At 61.5% G+C, this 21,810-nt stretch overlaps 2 protein-coding genes across 2 annotated transcripts in view; one reads left to right on the top strand and one right to left on the bottom strand.

The window, feature by feature from the left end:
- The window catches only part of CBARP (CACN subunit beta associated regulatory protein), a 44,411-nt gene extending 38,789 nt beyond the window's left edge, over positions 1-5,622 (top strand). Inside the window, exons 3-10 of the mRNA XM_035308678.1 lie at positions 540-688; positions 829-890; positions 1,166-1,331; positions 1,412-1,586; positions 1,733-1,885; positions 2,242-2,449; positions 2,528-2,711; positions 2,969-5,622. Coding sequence (XP_035164569.1) covers positions 540-688; positions 829-890; positions 1,166-1,331; positions 1,412-1,586; positions 1,733-1,885; positions 2,242-2,449; positions 2,528-2,711; positions 2,969-4,133 — 2,262 coding nt within the window. The 3' untranslated portion in view covers positions 4,134-5,622. The remainder of the gene's footprint in view (positions 1-539; positions 689-828; positions 891-1,165; positions 1,332-1,411; positions 1,587-1,732; positions 1,886-2,241; positions 2,450-2,527; positions 2,712-2,968) is intronic.
- Positions 5,544-21,810, bottom strand: part of STK11 (serine/threonine kinase 11) — a 35,439-nt gene continuing 19,172 nt past the window's right edge. Inside the window, exons 7-10 of the mRNA XM_035348397.1 lie at positions 20,974-21,031; positions 13,651-13,844; positions 7,132-7,366; positions 5,544-6,043 (exon numbers count right to left, since the gene is read on the bottom strand). Coding sequence (XP_035204288.1) covers positions 7,158-7,366; positions 13,651-13,844; positions 20,974-21,031 — 461 coding nt within the window. The 3' untranslated portion in view covers positions 5,544-6,043; positions 7,132-7,157. The remainder of the gene's footprint in view (positions 6,044-7,131; positions 7,367-13,650; positions 13,845-20,973; positions 21,032-21,810) is intronic.

Below are 21,810 nucleotides of genomic sequence, written 5' to 3'. Positions count from 1 at the left end.
GGGGGGGGGCCTGGGGTCTGCGGGGGGCCGGGGACAGGGGTGGGAGCCGAGCCCAGGATGCGGCCGTAGGGACTGGGGTGGGAAACGAGCCTGGGGTGCGGGGACGGGGAGGGTCAGGATGCGGCCACGGGGACAGGGATGGGGACAGGGACGGGGTCCGTGCGTGGGAGGGGGGTGGCAGCATCCTCCGTCACCCGCTCCCGGAGGTCAGCGGCACCTCCCTGTGCCCCGTCCAGCCCCCGCAGACGCCGAGCTCTGAGGTCTCAGCGCTGGGAGGGGGGTGCCCAGAAAGCAGGGGCCGGGGGTCCTGTCCCCATTCCCGCTGGGCGCGGGGGCTGCTGGCGGCTCTGCCCCCCCCCGGCTGCGGTTGCCTTGGTGAAGGCAGGTCCCTGCAGCCGGCAGCAGGCCCGGGGGCGGCGGGGGAGCGCGAGCATCTCGGGGGAGCAGCGCTCAGCACCAGCCTCGGGAGGGCCCCCCCCAGCCCAAAGCACGTGTCCGTGTCCTCCCCCCCCCAAGCCCCCCGTGCGTCTCTCCCCGTGCAGGCGGTGCCCGGCGAGGTGTCCCCGCAGGATGGCTACGTGCTGCTCCTCGCCCTGCTCTCCATCTTCATCGGGGGCACCCTGGTCCTGCTCTCTGGCATCCTGATCATCTGCCGCCGCTGCTGCGAGGCCGACCGCCGGCACTCCAGGTCCGTGGGGACGGGTGGCGCCGCTGCCCCCGGGCTTTGTGGCACCGCCAAGGGCCCCGCGCGAGGCCCCCGCACCCTTCGCGGTGCCGGGATGGCTTCCCGTGGCCTGGGGCACCTCGCAGCATCCTCTCCCCCCGCAGGGCCAGCGATGACCCCGAGAAGACCAACACCACCTACCTGGACGACTCGCAGCCGGCCCAGGGTGAGCGCTGCGCTGGGGCTGGGGGTGCCACCGCCGTCCATCACCCGCCCGTGACACCGGCGGGTCCTGGGGGGGGGCACAGCGGGTCCTGTTCATGGCGCGGTGCCCCGGTGCTGGGGCAGGGCTGGCAGCGCACCCCCTGCGCCCCCCAGCCGCCGTCCCAGCAGGGTCGGCACGCGGCGGTGTGGCGAGTTTGCCTGGCCTCAGCTGGGAAGGCCGCATGCCTGCAGAGGGGGGGCTGGTGGCTGACCCCCCCCTCCTGCTCCTTTCCGCAGACATCACCATCAAGGTGGAGGACCCCGACTGCCTCTCGTCCTCCAGCTACCGGGATGTGGAGACCGAGCGGTTCCTGTCCTCCAGCTCCTCCACCGCCCGCCGCGTCTCCTTCAACGAGGCCGCGCTCTTCGACCAGGGCAAGAAGACCCAGGAGAAGGGGAGGAGGTGAAGGGCCGGGCCGTGGGGGGGCTCCCGGGGGGGTGGTCAGGGACCTGGGGCCGCCCCCTCACCCGGCGTGCCCGCAGGTACACGCTGACGGAGGGGGACTTCCACCACCTGAAGAACGCCCGCCTGACGCACCTGCACCTCCCGCCGCCCGCCCTCAAGATCGTCACCATCCACGAGTGCGAGTCCAGCGAGAACAGCCTGGCCATGACCCCCCGCCTGCCCCCCCCCAAGCCCGGCCTCGCCATCTTCCAGGTGAGCACCCTGGGGACCAGTACAGGGACCGGGCACGGCGCTGGGACAAGCCTGGGGGCAGTGGAAGGGACGCAGGGGTGGGGGCTGTGGGGTGCAGCGGACCCCGACCCCCGTGCAAAGCCCCCTGAGCGAGCTGTGCCCCGCAGCCCCCCGCAGGGGCCCTGCCGCAGCCGGCGCTGCCCAGCCACGCCGTGTGCCCCAGCTCGGCGCTGCCTGGGGACACCTACAACTCCACCGTGGACACCAGCTTCGCCGAGGCCAGCCCCTCCGCCTCCTCCGACTCTGGGGAGGGACCCTCGGTGAGTGCGGGGTGGGGGCCAGGGGCTGGGGTGGGCAGGGGCAGGGGCTCAGTGGGCTCAGCACCATCCTGCTCCCCCCAGTCTGACAGCGTGGGGATGGCCCCGTGCCCAGAGGGGCTGCTGGGCCCCCGGCTCTGTGCTTTCAGGATTGATGGGGGGGCATCCAGCTAGAAATAGGCTCTGCCCCCCCCACCCCGTCTCCATCCCCTGCCCCAGGGGCCATTTGTGCATCGCAGCCAAGCTGCAGGAGGAGGACAAAGGAGCGGGGCCGGGGGGGACCGGGGGGGGGGACCGGGGGGGGGCCATGCATGGCTGCTCCCAGAGCTGGCACTCACAGCCCCCCCCAATGCCCCCAGTTTGCCGCAGTGCCCAGGAGCGGGAAGGGGGCTGGCGGGGGCAGTGCCAGCCCCGGGGACGCCCCCCCAGCCCCCACCCAGGGCACCGTCCTGCAGTTCTTCACCCGCCTGCGCCGCCACGCCAGCCTGGACGGGGCCAGCCCCTACTTCAAGATCAAGAAGTGGAAGCTGGAGAGCACCCAGCGGGCATCCAGCCTGGACACCAGAGGTGGGAGCTGGGGGGCGGCGGGGGACCCTCCCCGCAGGGATGCGACCATGCCCCCACCCCTGCCCTGCACCCCCCCAGGGTCCCCCAAGCGGCGCCAGTTCCAGCGGCAGCGGGCGGCGAGCGAGAGCATGGACCAGGAGGACCGGGACCCTCACCAGACCGACATCATCCAGTACATCGCCCGCACCGACGACGTCGCCTTCCACCCTGCGGGCGGCCCCTTCCTGCCCTCCCCCGCCAGCCCCCCACCCTCTCTCGGCAGGTATTTTTCAGTAGATAGAGGGGACGGGGTGGGTGCATGGGGGTCCCCTGCTTTTGGGGGGGGGGGACTGGGGCGATGGGAGCAGGAGCTGGGGAGGGGGGCTCAGGCTGCGGGCAGGGGTCCTGGGGACCACGCAGCACCAAGGTGCTGCCACTGCACCCCGGGGGGTGCTGAGCTGGTGCCTCCCCTGCGTGTGGGGCTGTCCCCGTCCCTGTCCCCGTCCCCATCCCTGCCGTGACGCCCGGTGGTGCCCGCAGGCTAGAGCCGGGTGAGGGGGGCGCGAGCGAGGCCGGCGCCCTGGAGCAGCCCAGTGCCTACCACGACATCTGGAGCCTGCGCGCCTCGCTGGAGCTGTACGCCTCCTCCGAGCGGAGCAACGACCAGGACTCGGTGCGCAGTGACGGCGGGGACAGCGTCTCCTCCGCCGGCGGCGTGGCCCCCTGCCCCTCCTCCTCCCTGGACGAGGCCGAAGGCCCCGAGGAGAAGCTCTGGGGTCGGCCCAAGCAGGAGGAGTCGGAGCCTGGCACGCGCAAGCTGCTGCAGATGGACAGCGGCTACGCCTCCATCGAGGCGCCCAGCCGGGGGGGCGAGGAGGGGCACCCCAAGGACCAGACGGCCTCGGAGAAGCGCATCTGCTTCACCAGCGCGGGGCGGAAAGGCACCATCTTCGAGAGCTTCGAGGGCCGGGAGCCGGAGGAGGAGGAAGAGGAAGAGGAGGAGGAGGAAGATGAGGGGAGCGCAGCCCGGGGCGCGGTGGGCGGGGGTCCTCTCCGTCCCCACAGCCCCCTGGCCTGGTCCCCGTACGGGCAGATGCTGGCGGGGCGGGAGGCGCCGCCCCGGCGGGACTACAGCATCGACGAGAAGACGGACGCGCTCTTCAACGCCTTCGTGCGCCACGACCCGCAGTTCGACGAGTCGCCGCTGCGGGGGAAGCACCGCTCGCGCGCCCACCTGCGCAAGCAGTGGCAGCACGCCAAGCAGTACAGCGACCCCGGCGTGCGCTACCCCGCGCTGGAGCGGCACCGCACACCCCTGCGCCGCGGGGACAGCGCCAACTACCCCCTGGACGCCCGCTTCCACAGCCCCCTGCCCCGCATCGTCAGCGCCGGCGACGAGGAGGCGGCGGAGGCGGCCGAGGGGGGCCCCAGCGCCTCGCCGCTGCCCGACCCCGAGATCCAGGTGATCGTGGAGGAGCCCGGCGAGGCGGCCCCTGAGCCCAAGGCCAGCCCCGAGCCCGGCGGGGACGACTGCCCCGGCCCCGGGCAGTGCCTGGGGCTGGGCCCCGGCTCGGAGCTGATGGACAAAATCACCGGCGGCCTCGAGGAGCGGCTCTACGGGCACCTGAGGAAGGCGGCCGAGAGCACGGAGCAAGCGGTGGCCGTGGCGGCCAGCGATGCCCCCCCCGACCACAGCCCCGTCTAAGCCCGGCACCGAGGGGGCAGAGACCCCGGCAAGGGGCACGGGGGGAGCAGCCGGTGCGCGGCACGCGGGGCGCCACGAGACGGGCGGCCCCGGTGCGGGGAAGCCAGGCGGGCGCGTGGGGGCCCCTGGCCGTGCCCACCCCGCCGCGGGGGGCCGGCAGCGCGGGGTGGCCGAGCCCCGGTGCTCGCGGGAGCGAGGAGCCACCGGGCCCTGGGTGCCGGCAGGGCGCAGAGGTGGAGCAGAGCGCATGCCAGGAGGCTGGCGCCGAGGGACTTTGCTAATAAACCCCCGAACCCAGCTGAGGCCTAATCCTTACCTCGCAGCAGGGCTGTGCAGCAGCTACGCTCTCCCCTCTCGCTGTGTTTTGGTTTTGTTTTACAAGCAATAAGGCCGCTCCGTCCAGCTGGGGGCTTCTCGCAGGGGAGCCGTCCTGTGGGGAGCAGGGATTGCGCCCACGAGCAGCCCCAGCACCGCGGGGAGCCTGGGGCCTGAACTGGAAGCGGGGCCTGGGGCTGCTGTGCCGGGTCAGGAGGATGCTGGGGGGGGGCTCGTACATCCCCCTGGGGGGGGGCAGGCAAGCTGTGGCCCCCAGAGCAGCAGCATCCTGGGGGCTGGGGAGGCTGGAGCCCCCTGGGGCCACCCTTTGCCTGTCCCCGGTGCTGTCCCTTCCCAGCACACGGTGACGAGACGTGAGCGGGGGGCCGGGCTGGCACGTGCCGTGGGTGCCCCCCACCCCCCCGGGGGCTCAGCGCACTCAGAGGTTATTTATTGGTTTTTACAGAGGTGGATGCTGCTGCTCCCAGCGTTAGCTTTTTATTGTGTTTGTTTTGTTTTTAATTTATTTATGTTTCAATGGATGGGTGAAAAAAAAAGGCAAAAAAAGCCCAAGCTGTGTTACGGGGGGGCTTGGTGGCAGCGCGGGACGGGGCACGGCCGAGGGGCGCCCCCCAGCACCGCGGTCCTGCCCCGCGCCCCCTCCGCGGTGCCCCCATTGCATGCGAGTAAAGAGGCCGGGTCCCTCCTTCCCCTCTGCAAGTCCGTGTCCAAAGCACTAACTCCGACTACAACTCAGCGTTTTTAAGTCTATGAACACAGGAGAAAAAGAAAAAAAAAAGAACAACAAAAAAGCTGTGGCTTCTCCGAGCTCGGTTCTCGCCTTCCTGCCCCCGCCGTGCCGTTTCCTCCCCTGCTCGCCCACCGCGGCTCGGGGCAGGGCGCGTTTCCCCAGCACCCGCCTGCGGCAGGAGGAAGGACATCATGAAACCCACCTCTCTGTTTTCACTTTATTTCTTTTTCTTTAAAAAAAAAAAAAAAAAAAGGAATTTTTTTCCGCTGAACGCACCCATTCCCTTTTCCGAGCCCTTTTACAGCATGCAGGTTGAATAGAGTTTTGCTTTGTCTTAATACCTGTTGGTTTTTTTTTCCTCATCTGGTTTATTTTAAACACATCACGATGTGTAGGAATCTCTAAATATACCGCAAATATAAACAAAAAAAAGAGGAAAATATATAATATATAACAGTAGTCTAAAACATAAAGTGCACGGCAATGGCTTTGCACGACTTCTACACAGCCAGGGCGGGGAGAGGGGCGCAGGTCCCCCCGCCCCCCAGCCCCGTCCCACCCTTCCCATCGCAAAATTAAAAACAGAATCAGTGTCTTGATTGGCAAAGAGTGATTGGGGCGGGGGCAGCGTCCTCGCAGCCGGAGGTTTCTCTGTCCGGGGTGGTCGGGGGGGTCTTGCCCCATCAGCTCCTGGCGCTGTCCGTAGCGGGGGGGCCGCGGGGAAGGCGGGGGCTTTTTCCTCGGTCGGTTTCCTCGGTTTTTGGGTCGCAAGCACAGTCCGCTCCCAGGAAGGACGCCGAGATGGGCGAGGACGTGGGGCACGGGCGGCCCAGGCCCTGGGATGCTGCGTGGAGGAGAAACGAGAGAGGTTGGGGAGGGCGGCGGGGCCCAAACCCGGCTCTGCCCCTGCAGCGACCGTGGGCACCTCGCTGCGAGCAGCCCCGGGGCTGGGGAGGGGGCGAGCACTAGCCCAGCACCCAGCCCTTCGGTGGGGGAGCCCCGGCCCCGGAGCCGGGAAGTGAAATCCAGAGGAAGCGGAGCCCACGGGTGGCCCTGCGGGGAAGGGGCGCCTGGCTGCAAGGGCACCGAGGGAAGGGCAGCGTCGGGAGCTGGCGGCTGCGGACCTGCCCGTCCCTGCCATTCACCCGGGAGGAAATCAGAGGCGATGACCTGACCGGGCTCTTGGGACCCCCAAACCCACCCTGAGCCGAGCCCCCGGGCTGTGGTCACCGAGCGGGAAGGGGCGCGAGGAGCAGCAGCTCCCCGGGGAGACCCGGAGCCGAGGCATTTGCTGGCAGCGCAGTAACTCCCCGTGCAGGTGACTCACTCCCAGCCATGAATTAAAGATTAAAGCTGCCACCCGGGCTGAGCGCGGGTCTGACAGCTGCAGGGGGAGGAACGGGCTTTTATTTCTGGCTTTTTTCACACCACAAAGCTGGTCGTGATCCAAACAGATAACAGAGCCTCAGCCCCACGGAGCGCCGGTGACGAGCGCGAGCGTGAGGATGGGGGTGGATGAGCGCTGAGCGTGAGTCATCGCTGGCTCACTTATGAATGAGGGGTGGGAAGAAGGGGACAGGGCTGCAGAGCGGAGGAACGAGCCGGAAAAAGGAGGGGGGGAGCAGGGAGGACGCTCAGCTTCCCCGAGCGCCCGAGCAGGGTGAGGATGGGGCTTGGGCACGGCTGGCGCAGCCCCAGGGGGACCCCTGGAAGCCCCCCCCCAGGAGGCTCTGCCTCACGCTCAGCACCCCGCTGCAGCCCGGGGGCTTTGCAGGAGGGTGGCGATGGGGGAGCAGCAGGGAGGAGAAGGTGGGGGGCTCTGGTGCCAAGGAGAGGGGCGCCCCCAGACCTCCCTCTCTCCCCAGCCGGGGCCACAAACCCCTGTGCCCACCCCTGGGGACACCCAAGGGCGCCCACCCGCCGTGGCCGTACCTGTGCGGAGCGCGGGCGCTCCCGGCTCACTGCTGCTTGCAGGTGGAGAGCTTGCGGATCTTGCTGCTGGCCGAGCAGGCCTTGCGCGAGGGGTTGGAGGAGGCGCTGGCCCGCCGCTCCGCCTTGGATTTGGTGCTCAGCTGCCCCGGCTCCGTCCCGTTCATGCAGACGGCCTTGGGCAGCGCCCGGCCGCGGCTCTGCCCGTTCTGCCCGGCCTCCTCCTCAGGCACCTGTCCTGCAAGGGGAGCCAGGCGTGAGGCCGGCAGCCGCCTTCCCCCTGCGGGGCATCGCTTCTGCTCGGCCCCGCGCCTCCCGTCGCCCAAAGCCAAGCCAGGGCTGGCCTCAAAGCCCTCGAGGACTGCTCTCCTGTCCCCTCGGTGGCCTCCTCCCTGGAGGGGACAAGTCACAGCCCCGTCCACCCCCCTGCAGGGGCTTAGCGGGGCTGTGGGGCACGGACCTGGCTTTTCTGCCACACCAAATGATCGGCTTCGCCCCCAGAGGTGCACAGCCACCCCAAACCGCACGCAGGAGCTCAGGCACCCCCCCAGGAGCTCAGGCACCCCCCGGCCCCCGGAGGGGACACCCAGCAGGAGCACGGCTTGCCCTCCACCTGCTCGGAGCTGCCCCGTCCCCCCTGCAGGAGCAGCTCGCTGTGACTCAGCACGGCGGCTGCGGAGCCATTTCCCGAGGGATCTGCCTGCCACTGCAGCCGGACGGGGCTCAGGTCCCAGCCCCAGGGTCAGGGAGTGACACAGGACCCCCCCCCCCCCCCCCCCCCCGCCCCGGCCGGAGCAGGGGGGGATGAGGGGGATGAGGGGGATGCCACCGCGCACGTCGGCCCCAACTGCCCATGGCACCGCTGTGCATCCCCTGGGGGGGCTGATGGAGGAAGGAGCGGGGCTGATGGGGGGATTTGTCAGGTTCCCAGCTCCCCCCACCGGATCCAGCCGAGGCAATTTCCTTCCAGCAGGAACGTCACGCTCCAGGGCCCTTCAGTTATGACTCAGAGGGCTGAGTGGAAGCGAAGGCTGTAAGACGATTATGTATAATTTTCTTTAAAGGATGCTCAATCCTTTCCCCGCCAAGGCCGAGCGGCACGTCATCTCGCCACTTGCGCCAGTGATCACCCCACTGTGCGGGGAGGAGGGGGGCGCTGGGAGAGGTGCCCGAGGAACACAGCAGGGGCCCAGCAGGGTCCCCCTCGGACCCACGCTCCCCTCGGCTCTGCTCCCTTCCTGCATCCCTGTGTGGCTGCTACAGCCCATGGCCACGTGCAGGGAGCCCTCCTCCTCCTCCTCCTCCTCCGGAGGAAGAGGAAAGGAGAGCCACAAAGGGCCGGGGAGGGCTCTGGGCTCAGGCACCCTCAGCACCCACCTTCCTCGCCCGGAGCAGGGCGCAGCTGCTGCCTCGCCAGGTACCAGCTGCTCCCAGAGGCGCTGCTGGGCACCCGCCGCGCTCCTCAGGGAGGGGTGCCCAGCCCTGCACCCCCCGAAATGCAGCTCCGGCTCCTCCCGGGGCTCCGAGAGCAGAGGTGCCCAGCGGCCGTGGCCCTGAGCTGCCAGGAGGTGGCTGCTAAGGCCACGCGTGGCTCAGAAGCACGAAGCACAGCCCCAGCTGTACCCAGGGGCCCAGGCTGCGCACAGAGGGACCTGCCCTCGATCTGACCAGCTGCCACCTCCCAGCCCCTTAAAGGTGGGGGTGATGTGCCAGGAAAAGCTCGAGCCCCCCCCCGGTTCCTCCAGGAATTCAGCCCCTGGTGGGCCGGCCGCCCAGGACCCGCAGAGCCCGGCCGTGCCCCCACCCAGCCCAGGGTCTGTCCTCGCCCCCCCGCACCCCAATTTCACGGCTGCAGAGACTCCACTAACCCCCTTCAAAGCCAAGCTGAACACTTCTCCTTCCCCTCCCTCAGCTGAACTCGGGCCAAGTCGATTAACATTTCTGACTGGGGAGGGAAAAAGAAAAGCCACCCTAAACAGTTCGTTTGTCTTTCGTGCGACTATTCCCTCCTCCCCCTCCCACCCTGCCTGAAAAGAACAATCCCAGAGTCTATTATGGACACCGAGGAGGGAGGGGGAACTGCAAGCTAATTTTACCTCCTTCACCACTGACAGTTGCTGACGTTCAAATTAATGAAAATAAGAATTCACCATCCGATGAAGTCTTGGCAACTGCCTGCCCCCGCGGAAGGCAGTGACCCAGCGCTGTCTGTTCGCGCAGCCCTCTCCCACCGCACCACCAGCGGCTGAGCGGGGCTAAAAATAAAATAAATAAAAGGAGGGACGGGGCTTGGAGAACACGCGTGCTCGTCCTTGCCACCTCTCGCGTTTCTTAATGGCTCCATCCAGCTCATTCAGGCACAAAAAAAGGGTTCAGAATAAAACCGTGGAGAGCTTTTGAATTGCTGCGTTTGCCAGGCACAAACACGCAGACACGATTTGCTGCGAGGAGCGCACCTCCTCACGCGCCAGGCATCACTCAAAGGCTCCAGCCCTGCCTCGATTTTCCCATTTTCCAGCCTCAGACCCAAGGAAAGGGAAAAAAAATAAAAAAGCAGCATCGAGCTCGGCAGCCATCTGCCTCCAGCAGAGGACCGGGCTGCAGCCGAGCAAGGGGTTAAGGGGAGGGGAGGAAAAAAGCAGAGCACAGCTTCTGCGAGCAGCACAGAGCAGCGAGGAGGTGCTCAAGGAGGTGCTCGGGGTGCTCGCAGCCTCCAGCCCTTGTGCTCCCCCTCTCCAGGTAGGAGGGCAGCACGTCTGGGGAGGAGGGTTTGGCGCGGGCTCAGCACCTCGGCATCCTCTCCTGGGCACTTCCCGGGCCGAGATGTTTAACACCGATTGAGGCAGGGGCACGTAACGTTTAAGGCTCTCCACAGAGCTGCATCAATCTTTAAATAGCCCTTTAGAAATCCAAGCACGTTCTCACAGCCCCTTCTTCCGCTGAGGAAGGTGAGATTTAATGAGGTTCCCTCTTCTTCCCTCCCAGCCTGAACGCCCACTCCCACCTGAGTCACTCGCACCGCTCCTGCTGCCCAGCAGAGCCCCAGCTGCATCGAGCGGTCACGGGCAGAACCGAGCAGTCATTTCCTGCAGGGATCAGTCACTTACAAGGTGGCTTCTCTTTCCTTTTTTTTTAAAAAAATAAGTCTTTATTTTAACTTGGCATCACTGTGAGCAACGGAACACTTGCATGGAGCTGGGCACGTCCAAGGAATCCTGCAGGAAGACTTGGGAAAGGAAGATTAAGACTTGCTCTCTGTGAGGCTGCCCCCAGCCTTTTTGGTCGCACCAGGCCACCAGAGGAGCCTGCTCCAGCCTGCGCCCCTGCTGGGCTCCTGCTCCTCCTCAAAGCTTGTTGGAAGGGGTGCTGCACTTGGGGTGGGGGGATTCCTGCCCATTTCAAGCCCCTAACCCGTGAATTGCACCTCTCTGCCCTATCACACCAGCCCCCTGTGTTGTTAGCCTTATTTTAAGAGGTCCTGACAAGTCCCGTGAGCAGCCCGACCTTCGTGGCAGCCGGCAGGATGGAGCTGAGCCTGACCCACGGCAGCAGAGCAGCTCTCAGCTCTTCGGGGCTTCACTCTGAAGCAAGGCTGTTGTGGCAACCCGGAGGCACGCCGGACCCCGCTTTCGGCCCTCTGCAGGGACGGCAGAGCCAGAGGTGCCTTGGCTGCAGGGGAAGAACTTGTCCCATCTCCCCAGGCTCAGCCCCAGCTCCCCGGGGCAGGAGGTGGCTGAGAGCAGCCACCCGCAGGTGGAGGGCAGGGCGGTGGGACCCGAGGGCACGGGGGGCTCAGCACTGACCCCCGCTCGAGGGAGAAGAGGAGCTCACACGCCCCGCTGCTTTGCTCCAAGGGAGCTGCAGAGCACAGCGGCTCCCCAAGCACACTGACACCAGCAGGCGATGCCCGGCCGTGGGCCAGAGACCCTCGGCAGCAGCCAGAGGAGCCAGGTCGCTCTGCCGGGCGCACACCCGCTCCAATTTTGCGAGTCGTCCTAAGTTTCAGCTTTTTAATCACAAAGAAGTGCATAAACCAGGTAGCAACAGGCTAACCGTCACCAACATCGGAACTAGAGAGCAGACAGGAACGCTTCTGACAAGGTCGCTGGGCACGGCAGGGCTGCACCGTGCGGAGTAACCCCCTCTAAAAGGGGTCGCACAGAGCTCCCCTCGGAGCACGCTGCGCCTCTCCTGCTAGCCGTTGGTTAAAATACGGAGCCAAAAGCCGGGGAACGGCTCCCCTGCAGAACGGAGTTACCTGCTTGTGCAATAGGACAGCTTTCTCAGAGACAGGAGGGATCCTGCTGAGGCGTGGGGGACGTGAGGAGCTGGTCCTGCACTCTCCAGCCTCTGCCATTAGCTCGGGCCACGGGCAGCGCTTTGGGGCCTAGGCTAAGCTTCGTGCTCCTCTTCTGTGCCCTCGGCCGACGGGAGCACAGCTTCCTCGCCCAACAGCTCGTCACAACTTCTGCTCTCTCCTTTAAGCCCTGCCTCAGCCTCCTCCTCTGCAGCTGGGAACGCACAGGGAATAACAGGGCGCTGTTAGAGACACGCACAGCTCATTTTCTACACGGACGCCACAGCAGAGCAGTAGGACTGTCCTGGGGGCTCTCAGGTTGGGTCGCTCACGGACTGCGACAGCTCTGCTCTGCCAGAGCCTGGCCCCCGGTCAGCTGTGCCTGGCGTTCCAGCAGCCGGCCCTGCCTCGCGTTCACCTCCTGAAGCCGGTTCAGAAAGGTCGGTGTCAAATTAAAAAGGGGTGGGAGTGGTGCTGGATGCTCTCTGCACTTTTCCACATCCAGGCCACTTCCACGGGGGCTGTTGCTGGCAGGAGCCCTTGCACAGGGAAACGGGTAACCGCTGGCCACACGGAAGGCATCTGGCAAGTCCTCCTCCCTCCTGTTCTCTGCTTAGCAAGGCCCTAGCAGACAGGCACCTGCTTCACAGAGCCCATCCCATTTTTCAGAGGATTCCTCATTCCGAAAAGCCTCCGTTAGGCTAAGAGGAAAGGTCTGGCCCTGGTCAGACTCTAGTAGCAAGGCTGTGGGATGTCAGAGAGGCAAAGGATGGGGCTCTGCAGGTCGCCCAGCTGGCACGGGGACGTCAGCTCTAGTAGAGGTTGTCAGTTACCTGCCTGCCACCTGTGAATCAGCACTCGGGAACGGATCTCTCACTTGGACAGGACTCCCTCCACCTCGGCAGGCTCCACCCCACCTCCGACCCACCTCCGTATCTGTCCCCCTGCTGGGGACGGGTCGGGGATGTCCCCGGCACAGCGCCCTACGGCACGGCCTCGGAGAGCCTGGCTTAAAGCAGCCTCGGCCCTTCTCCCCTCGGAAAGCTCTGCCTGGGAGGCCAATCTGGATTCAAGTTGCTGCCCCAAGGGATTTTGGGTGCAATTTGAGGCTTATTACAACTCAGGGCCTGACGCTTTGTTCTTCTGTGCTGGTCATTCAAAAAAAAAAAAAAAAAAAAAAGTAGTTTCCACCTAACCAGGAAACCAAGAGAAAAACAAGGTCCTCAGGAATGAGATTTCTGCACAGGTAGAACCCAGACCTGGCTTTTGCTTGGATCCACGGAAATCCCCCAAGCCATCGCTAAGAAAAAAACTTCAGCGGCTTGGTTAGTCTTGAAGTGCAGGAACTGGGGCTGTCCTTGCCACACGGGCAGGTCAGTCCCAGACACCTGCAGTCGTTCCCATCCCTACACCCCGTCCTCGAAGCCTTCCCTCCAAAACAACTATTAAACCACGCCAGAGCACAGCGAGGGCACTTATCAGGAAACTCGCAGGGCGTTGATGTCAGCAACAAGAGCAGAGGAGACCAGAACTGCTGCCTCAGCCGCACAGCGCAACCACAAAGCCCGGCAGCCTTTGGCTGTAGTCTCACCACGGACGTGCCCCTCGGTCCCCTGCTCGCCAGCTACGGGGCTCGCGGGTGCAGAGGCCGGACACGGCAGACCTCTCGATTACCATCGCTTTGTGAAAACTGCGCAGGTGAAACCAGACACACCCCGCTGCTTACTGGTTGGCTTACCTTAAAGCATCAGGAAATCCCCAACAGAGGCAACTCCGCAACCAAGTTCCCAAGACTGGGGCAGAAAGGAGTCTCAGCACAAGGCCAAGAGCACCCTTCCCTCCCAGATGTGCCATCTCCTCCGAGCACTGAGTCATTTTAGGGCTGTGCTCCAAAATAACTCAGTGAGTCTCGCGAAGCCGGCCAAGAGAATTAAGTGTGCTCGAACAACAGAGTCCAGCAGGAGCAAGCTATTACTGGATGAGGAAGGAACTCAGCATATGGGTAGCACACAGGAAGGGGCATCCTGGCTGATCAAATAAAGGACCAAGGCATCCGGAGCATTGCGGCTCGCTCACTGTGCGTCACTCTCACCACTTAATAATCAATACTCTCCTCCACCGCTAAAGGACGCATTCAGCCCTCACGGCCTTTCCTAAAAAAGGCTCTCGATGGACAAGAGAACAGGCGCTTCTGTCCTTCTCATCCCAGCATCATTCCCTCCTACCTGGTACTGTGAAATCCTGAGTGTAGATGATATCATCTTCAATGTCATACAAGTCATCGTCTTCATCCTCGTTGTAGCCATGCAGATCTTCCAGATAAGGCACCGCCGTCATACTTCTCCACTTGTCCTTTGTTTCTGGGCTGGGAGGTATGGGCACCAGAGTCTCTGCCTGAGCGTGTTTCTTACGAAACCAACTGCAAAGAGTCCGAGAGCAGAGTTTCATCAGTACAGCTTCACTTTTCATCAGTACAGCTTCGCTTTTCAGAAGGCACAGAGAAATCCTCGACAGAACGAGACGGCCCCAACCCACCCCAAAATTCAAAGGTACGTGGAGTTTGCTTAAAGAGAACTTCCTAGCTGCTTTTACACCACCGCGTTTTTTTAAGTTGTGTAATAATCAAGTGGAAGGCGTCAAGAAAGGCAAGCTTGCCTTGCTGACTTCAGTGCAGGGACGGCAGCAGCCGTGTAGCTGCTCCATCCAGTGGGTCCTGGTCACCCAGGGAGGGAGCCAGGCAGGCCTGCCCAGCTGTTGGCACATTGCTGTCCCCTGCCAGACCCCCTGGGGTGCCCGACACCCCCAGAAGGGTGGCTCAGGGCACGGAACAGAGCACAGCACGCTTCCTCCATCACCAGCTCAGTCACACCAAGGCACAGCACGCAAGCCACTGCCCCCTACCCATAGGTCAGGGCACGTCAGCAGAGCAGCCCGAGCTCCTGTCCGAGCTGTATTGCCAAAACAACAGCAGAGAAACTTCTTTACCCTGAAGTTGAGACTAATCCAGCATGGCAAGGCAAAAGGGTTTGCAGAATGTAATTCTAAGGAGAGGGCCGTTTACTCCCGAGCTCCCTTTAACAGGCGGTTGTCAACAGCCTCAGAGCAGAGGCGCTTTACCTTTTCATCCCTCTGCCTCAAGGGACTTCCATCACCATTCACACCAGCAGCCACAGTGCTGCCGTCTGCCCACTGAAGGGTATCGGCTCTGAAGGCTGTCCCTGATTAACCGAGGAGTCCAACAGACCTGCATCACGTCAGCACCTCCAGAGTTTTTGTCCTTCCATAGCAGGGTCCCCAGCACTGCTGGAGCCCCACACCCCCAAAACCCCCTCTTAAGGCAGGGAGGGCAGCAGTTCCTCCAGCATCGGGGTGTTTCTGTTCGCAGGGAGGCTGCCACACAGAGGCACTTGAGGCTGCTTCTTACGCCTTGCCCCGTGGGTCCTCTGCAGGAAGGGAGGGAGGGGAGGCAGCAAAAGCTCCCACGATCAGGGCCATCTTCTGAACTGCAGCCTGGGTTCCTGACCGACTGCTTAACTGGCACCAATATCAAACCTCTGTGCCTGCCCCGGGGGTTGGATGCCGCTTAGGGCACGGGGACCCGTTCGTCACGGGTGCTGCCTTAGGAATCGACTTAAGGTCTCCCTGAAAACACTTCTCAAAAACAGCGTAAGGCCTAGAAGTATCACTTCACTGCACATTCCCTTCCTGTGAAGGCCGTGTTCTGATAAAGCAACCCAGCAAGAACGGCGTTTGGAGAGAACTGGAAACGTAGCTACTGGGATCAAACAGCGCCGCTGAGCGCCTCCTGGCAGCTCCGCTCACAGCACGGCTGCGCTGGAAGCCTGGCGAAAGCAGCGAGTTTTAGGCAAGTTCAGAGATCCAACTTGTCCAGTCTGCCCTCTGGGTCCTGGAGCAGCCTTCGAGCAGTGACACAAGAGGTCATCCCGGCCCCTGGCCTAGCAGGAAACAAGCAGGTCCAGCTAACTAGATTTGGGCCAAGAGCTGCAGCAAATCCTGCGGCTGGCTTCCTCGGAGACGTGCACGGCACTCACCACTCCTAATTCGATCATCTGATTTCCTTTGCTTGGGAGACTGCTTTCATCAAGGCAGCGACTGCCAAGATAGCAAATTCAGCCGAGGCTGCTCCAGCCTGGCAGGATCCCCTCGCACAGAACAGGAGACCCAGCACAAGCAGCAGCTATTTTTGCCAGGGGCTCTGGAGCTAGAGGGAACCAAACTAAATGCCAGGGACCTGAGGGGAATGGAACACACAGGACAAATGAGATCAGAGCAACGGCCAGCGAAGGGAATATTTTAGAGGGAGAAAGCCCCCAAGTCTCTAGCAGCATGTTGTTATTTGCTGTATTTCAGCTCTGCCTTTCTTTCCTTCTGTCCTACTTACCAGAGAGTAAAAATAGGCTTTTATTAACAGCTGAAACCTGAATCACTGCACGCTAGTCGTCAAGATCCCATCCTCTGGGAGGTGATTTCAAACACTTGCATATGCATCCATGGTAATGAGGCTATAGAGTGAGCAGTGAAATTCATTGAAGTTCTGAGGAAATCAAAGACCTCTTGGAAGGAGCCTCAAGCAATTCATTCTGGAGGAGCAGAGTATTTCCTGGCAAGCGGTTTTCCAGCAGGGGCAGGGATGCTGCCTTCTACACCGGCGCTAAATGTGATCAGCGGAGATTTGCTGTTAGCTGAGGACCACTGGCTCCACCAAACGCCCTGATCTGGCTCGAGATGCTGCTGACCACTGCCTACGGCAGCCAGCAGCCAGCTCCCACAGCAGCATGCAGAGATAAGGTCCCTCCCTCACCCTGCCTTCCCCACCGACACTAAAACGCGGGCTGGATTCGAGTGCTGCTGACTGCGTTCCCCCCACTCCCAAGCAATCCCTCTGATGTTTTCTGAATCCATTGCACTGGCACAAGCAGCAATCCACCGAGGTGCTGCTTTAGCAGGAAAACACAAGCTTCAGAGGCGCTGCTGGCACTGAGCACCCTCTGTAGAGGCACCTGCCTCGTGCAGACCGTGGGGCATCTCTTAGCCACCCCCAGGCCTTTGAAACCAAGAGAAGGGAGCAGTAGTGCAGATCGTGTTTCACTTCCGTGCAAGGTTGTGTGCCTGTGAAGCACAGACGTGAATTGGGATCCTGCCCGACCAGCAGCAGTGTCCTGACTTGCTCCAATCTACACGGAGCTCAACAGCAAGGGTGAATGAAAAGAGGGATCTGGGCTGACCGAAGCTCAGTGATCCTGTCTGCTTTGCAGCTTCCAAGCCCAAATTTCACGTCAGAAGTCACCACTCAACTCTTTTCAAGTTCTGGTACCAGCAAGGTTAAAGTAAGACTCAGTAAGCACAGCCGCAGCTTCCACACACTTGCAGCTAATTCACCTCCCAGCCTGGGCCAGGGGCAGCGCAGTTTGCTTGTCTGGGGTAGGATTTTCTCTGAAACCAGGCTGCAGATCGCCATCCTGCCAGCGAGGACCCGTTACGAGCAGTTTGTCACCTCCACGGCACCGTGGAGGTCACGGGCACCGCCACCAGCAGCACGTCCCTGCAACCACTGCTCAGCTCCTGGGACATCAGGAGGCCTTCGTGTTCCCAAGCCAGGCCCATCACGAGCCAGCAGTAGGTAAGAGGCGCAGCGGCAGGTAAGAGGAGCCGTTTCCCCCAGCTGATGCAAGACCCAGAGGCCACGGCTCCGACTCCTACGGAGAGGTGTTGGGTGCACAGATGGTGGCTGGCGTTCCTTTAACGCCAGACAGTTACGTTACGAAACCGATCTGCAAAACGTGGGCAGAGAACCAGAGACTCCCTCCCATGTGCCTGCCACAGGGAAGTGAGACGGACCCAGGGGCCTCGGCAGGAAAGGAAAGGAGAAGAGCTTGCGTCCCCCTACACTGAGGGCAGTCACTGCGTGACACCACGGCCGAGGGGTGGGAAGAGCCCCTCAGGACACACGCTGCAGCACAGGGTAGGGGAAACCCCTCTCCCTCCCTAAAACCCAGCCATCGAAGTCGAGGAGCATGCTCAGCGCCTGCGAAGGAATCCCCAGCGGCACCGAAGGTGGGTTCCCAAGGCCTTCAGCGCCCAGGGTTTGAAGAGCGTGGCAAAGCGTCCAGCACCCTCGCTGCAGCTCCGCGGGAGGACCCGGGGTGAGCCTGGGACGGTGCCACCACCGCCCTGGGGGCAGGAGGCAGCTCCAGCCCCGCAAGTTCGTTTGCGCCTCCGCTAATAAGAGGTGGAAGCGCCTTCCCTTCCTTGCTGTAAGCTCTTGCAAACGTATCTATGACTGAACAAATTAAGTGTGACACTTCTGGAGAAGGAAGGCAAGATGGTTGCCTTGGAAACGAGGGACAGAGGTAGAATTCTGCATCCACTTCATCACTTTAAGTGCTGCAGCAGGGTCAGTGAATTAGTTAGGAAATGCGGTGTACGAGCATTAAGCCCTTCAGCTAAAGCACAAGGTAGAGAGGAGACGGTGAACAATCTGCAGGGAGCAGGCTGCTCACTCCCCGGCTCTCGGCAGCATTTCTTCACCGCCCTGCACCCCCGCCTGGGAGTACAAAATACTCACGGAGGTGAGCTCAAAGTGTCAGCTTTCATTGAGCATCATCCTGCCCGGATCCTTCTGGGAAGAGCAGGCTTCAAGGCTCTTCCATTGTTACTCAGGGGTCAGCTCCTGGCAGCTCACACCCTTAGATGTCAGGCTGAGAGAGGCTTAATTCATTCCCATGCACAGCTCCTGGGCCTGCACTGCACACGCTGCTTCCAAAGGCTTTGCAGTCCTCGCCACAGAACGGGCTACGTTCGCTTGGTGCAGCTGAATTAAAACAGCGCTGAGGGGGGAATTTGATGCAAGAGCTCACTACAAAAGTGAGAGGAGAAAGGCATAGAGACAGAGCGAAGCGGGGTCGTCCTGCAGAGGGCTTCAGGTCGGGCTGCCACTGCAGGGGAAAAGCCTCTGGAGGACCTACAGGAACAAGGGGAGGAGTGGCAGGACCGCAAGCCATCCGTGACACCAGCTCAAAACAGAAGGGGGCTTCAAGCAGCACAGGAGGCAGCAGGTAACCCTGGCTCGAGCCAGCACCCACCGCAGCAGGGCAGCCCAGGCGGGTTGCTTTGTTTCTAGTCTAGTTCCTGCACCTCCGCGCACGCTCTGCTTGTAGGAGCGCAGAGAAACCCCAGGCCACCGGTGACCACTACTCCCCCTCCCACACCCCAGCTGGAAAGCTCAGGATTCGAGAAATCAAGTCTCTTCCCACTAAATGCTTTCGAAAAGCCCTCTGAGGCTGTCTGAACAGCTACCTGCTGTCCCTCTGCTCGCCTCGTTCCGTTTTAAATAAACCGGGGTCAGGCTGAGCACAAGGGCTCGGCTTCTCATCTATTTAGAGAAAAGCGAGGAGAACCAAGCGCTGGATTCGTTAGCACAACGCTGCTCCACAAAAAGCAGAAGGACAGACACGTCCAAAGCCCAAGGCTGCAAGCTCTGCTGTGCCTGATGTAATTATTAGGATGCCACAGCAGGAGGAAGGAGGCAATTACTAACGGGGGAGAAAAGCCTGTTAAGAAGCACTGGCTAAGCTCACAGAAAACTAATCAGAGCCTAAGCCTTGGAAACACTCCTGTGTTTGCAGGTAGAGGCTCTCCTCAGCCCGTCTGTGCGATGAGATGAAAGCCTCCCCAGCAGCCGGGCCCAATTAGAGGGCGGTTGTGCCTCCGCAGCTCGGGGAAGCGGCTGCCCTCCATGCCAGAAGCACGCTCCAGTTTCTCCTGCTTTCTCACTACGGGCAGGGCCTCTGGAGAAACCTCCCTGCTTCCAGCTGGGCAAAGCTGACGCAAAAGCTCGCTGCCACAAGGGAGAGGTACAAAACCAAGTAGGGAGCTGGAGAAGTGGCTCAACCAGCGGGCAGACAGCGACACACGAGCACCACGGCGCTGACCCGCACCTAAGGGCAGCTCACGGCACTCCGTGGACCCACGGCATCACCAGAAGTGCTTTCAGTGATTCCAAGTGCTTTCGGTGACTTCCTCGGTACCTACCCACCTGCTCCCCAGGGCTGGTTCCTAGCACGCTTCTCCAGTGCTGACAGAGCAGGGGTTTGCCGGCGTGGCAAGCTGACCAGCACCCTGCACAGAACCACTTCATTTCCAGTACGACAGCGCTGCGCAGCTTGAAGCCTCCAGTCCTCAGTGGTTGATGGGAGAAGGACAGTCAGCAACAGCAGGAGCCTTTGTTTCGAGGACCGGCTCTATTCAGGTCCCAAACGCCACGCAGCACTTGAGAGGCCAGCCCCCAGCAGCCCCCTCCACGGCCCACTCTTAGTGGGAAGCACGTGCATGGGGAAGGGCACTCAAAGCCAAACGCCTGCTCCTGTCACCTCCCGGAGCCGGTGAAACAACCAATGCACGGCGCTTGGCAGCTATTAAGTCTGCCTGCCTGCTTAATTAATTGAGCAGGCAGCTACATCAGACCTGCCCCCAGCCCCTTTGATCTTAGGGGCAGCCGCAGCTGCTCCTCGGCACAACACCAGCGCAGTTGGAGCCCGGCTGGTTTTGTTCTGGGGCTCCTGCAGATGCCTCCCGTGCCGTAACATCTACCAGGGATCATCGTCTGGCAGCACACAGCTACCGCTGCTGCTTTTTTCAGAGAAACAGGAGGAAAACAGCGCTGGTGCCGACTGCAGGCAGCACAAAGCAGGCCCGTTGCCTTCTAGGATCAGAGCCTTGTTTTTACAAGGTTCCCAAAAGCTTTCTGGGCAAGCTCGTAGGCAGGACCTCTGCCGAGCAGCTGCGGTCCAGCAGGCAGCTCTGCATGTCCTCAGAAGCACTTCCTATTCAAACAGCAGATAAGCTAATGCAGCCTCCGCGCTGAAGCATCCTTATGATGCTTTTTGTTCTTGTACTTTTATCCGCCCAGGAAATCTCTGCTTAGAGGCAGCGTGTTCAAACAGATCCTTTAAAAAAAAAAAACCTCGGAGATAACGGGGCCTTCCCCCCCCTCAGACAATGGCAAGGATAAAGGGGGAGGATATGGGGAAGGGAGGAGTATGACATTAAAGGGAAAAATAAAAAAAATCCCATTGTCCTGGAACGCTTTTCCACACACTGATTCCATATGGAGCCAATACCAAGGGGTATTTCTGTCACCAGACTGTCCAGAAACCCAGAACTAACACACGCTCGTTCAGTAACCCAGCTTTAAGGAGCCCCTGCTCCTCTGCTCCATTAATGCTAGCTGGCCGCTGAAACAAATTACCCAGAACCCTCAATTACCAAGAACCAGTCGCACTGGAAACATATTTTCAACATATTCATTATTCACCGGTTAGCAATTCAAATGCTTTAACCGGATGCTCTAATAGGAGGAAAAAAGCCAAGGAGAGGTTGCCAGAGCACCAGCAGAGCTGGAGGAAGGATATCTAGTGACTTCCATGTGTCTGCTGTCAAAAGGAAAAATGAGTTGAGAGCAATAGCACAGGTACATTAGCATAAGAAGCAGAAAGAGAATGACTAATAGGAAGAAGCTGAACACTCACTTGTGCTGCCTTATCTGCTGTATTGAAAATCTCTTGGCTGGGTCGTATTCAAGCATCCCTGAAAAGAAGGAAAAAAAGTCCAGGTGTGATCACAGATGCTCTCAGCCAAGCTGAAGACAGGAGGCATCAAGCTCTGCCCTGCCCTCCCACCACCCTGCCCCAGCAGCAAGCTACGTGTCCGGCCCTCCTGGCAGCTCCGGGAGCCTTTTACCTCCATGGGTCACAGGGAGCGCAGCACAAAGTCCCGACTCCACTGCTGGCTGCCTGATCAATCTGATCCTCAGTTTCCCCACCTGCCATGCAGACACGACCTTTCCCTCCTCTCACTATGGGGACAGGCTCGTACGGCCCCAGCTCGTACGCCCAAGCACGTCTCTAGGCAGAGGGCAGTGAGGCTTCACGGTAACGCCACTGGGCTTTCTGTGGAAGAGGCACGGCATACGTGAAGCTGCTTGGCATCCCAGAAACTCTACAGCGCAGTGAAATCCTGTTCTGGAAGTACAGCTGTGAGAAGTAACAACAAATAACCCTACTGTCCGTCCTATCAGCCGTCTCTTTGTCCTAGCCAGGAGTTTGGTTCCTGCCATCAGTGCTAGAATAACTGGGATTAGGGTGAAGAGAGTGGAGGGTGGAAAAAATAGCTCAGCTGTATTCGCCCGACAAAAGAAGGGGGTGGATTACTTAAACAGACTCATGAGATGCCCACTCTGCTCCACTATCTTTAAAAAGCTTCACAACTCAACAGAAGGAAACGAAGAAGGAAGTTTCGCTGTGTTCCTCAGAGACGAGCCAGTGGGCCCTAACAAGCCTCATCCAGCAGCATCCAAGATCCCTCCA

This window comes from Oxyura jamaicensis, chromosome 28 (assembly GCF_011077185.1).
Source record: "Oxyura jamaicensis isolate SHBP4307 breed ruddy duck chromosome 28, BPBGC_Ojam_1.0, whole genome shotgun sequence".
Taxonomy (NCBI): Eukaryota; Metazoa; Chordata; class Aves; order Anseriformes; family Anatidae; genus Oxyura; species Oxyura jamaicensis.
This window is presented reverse-complemented; position numbering and strand designations above follow the sequence as displayed.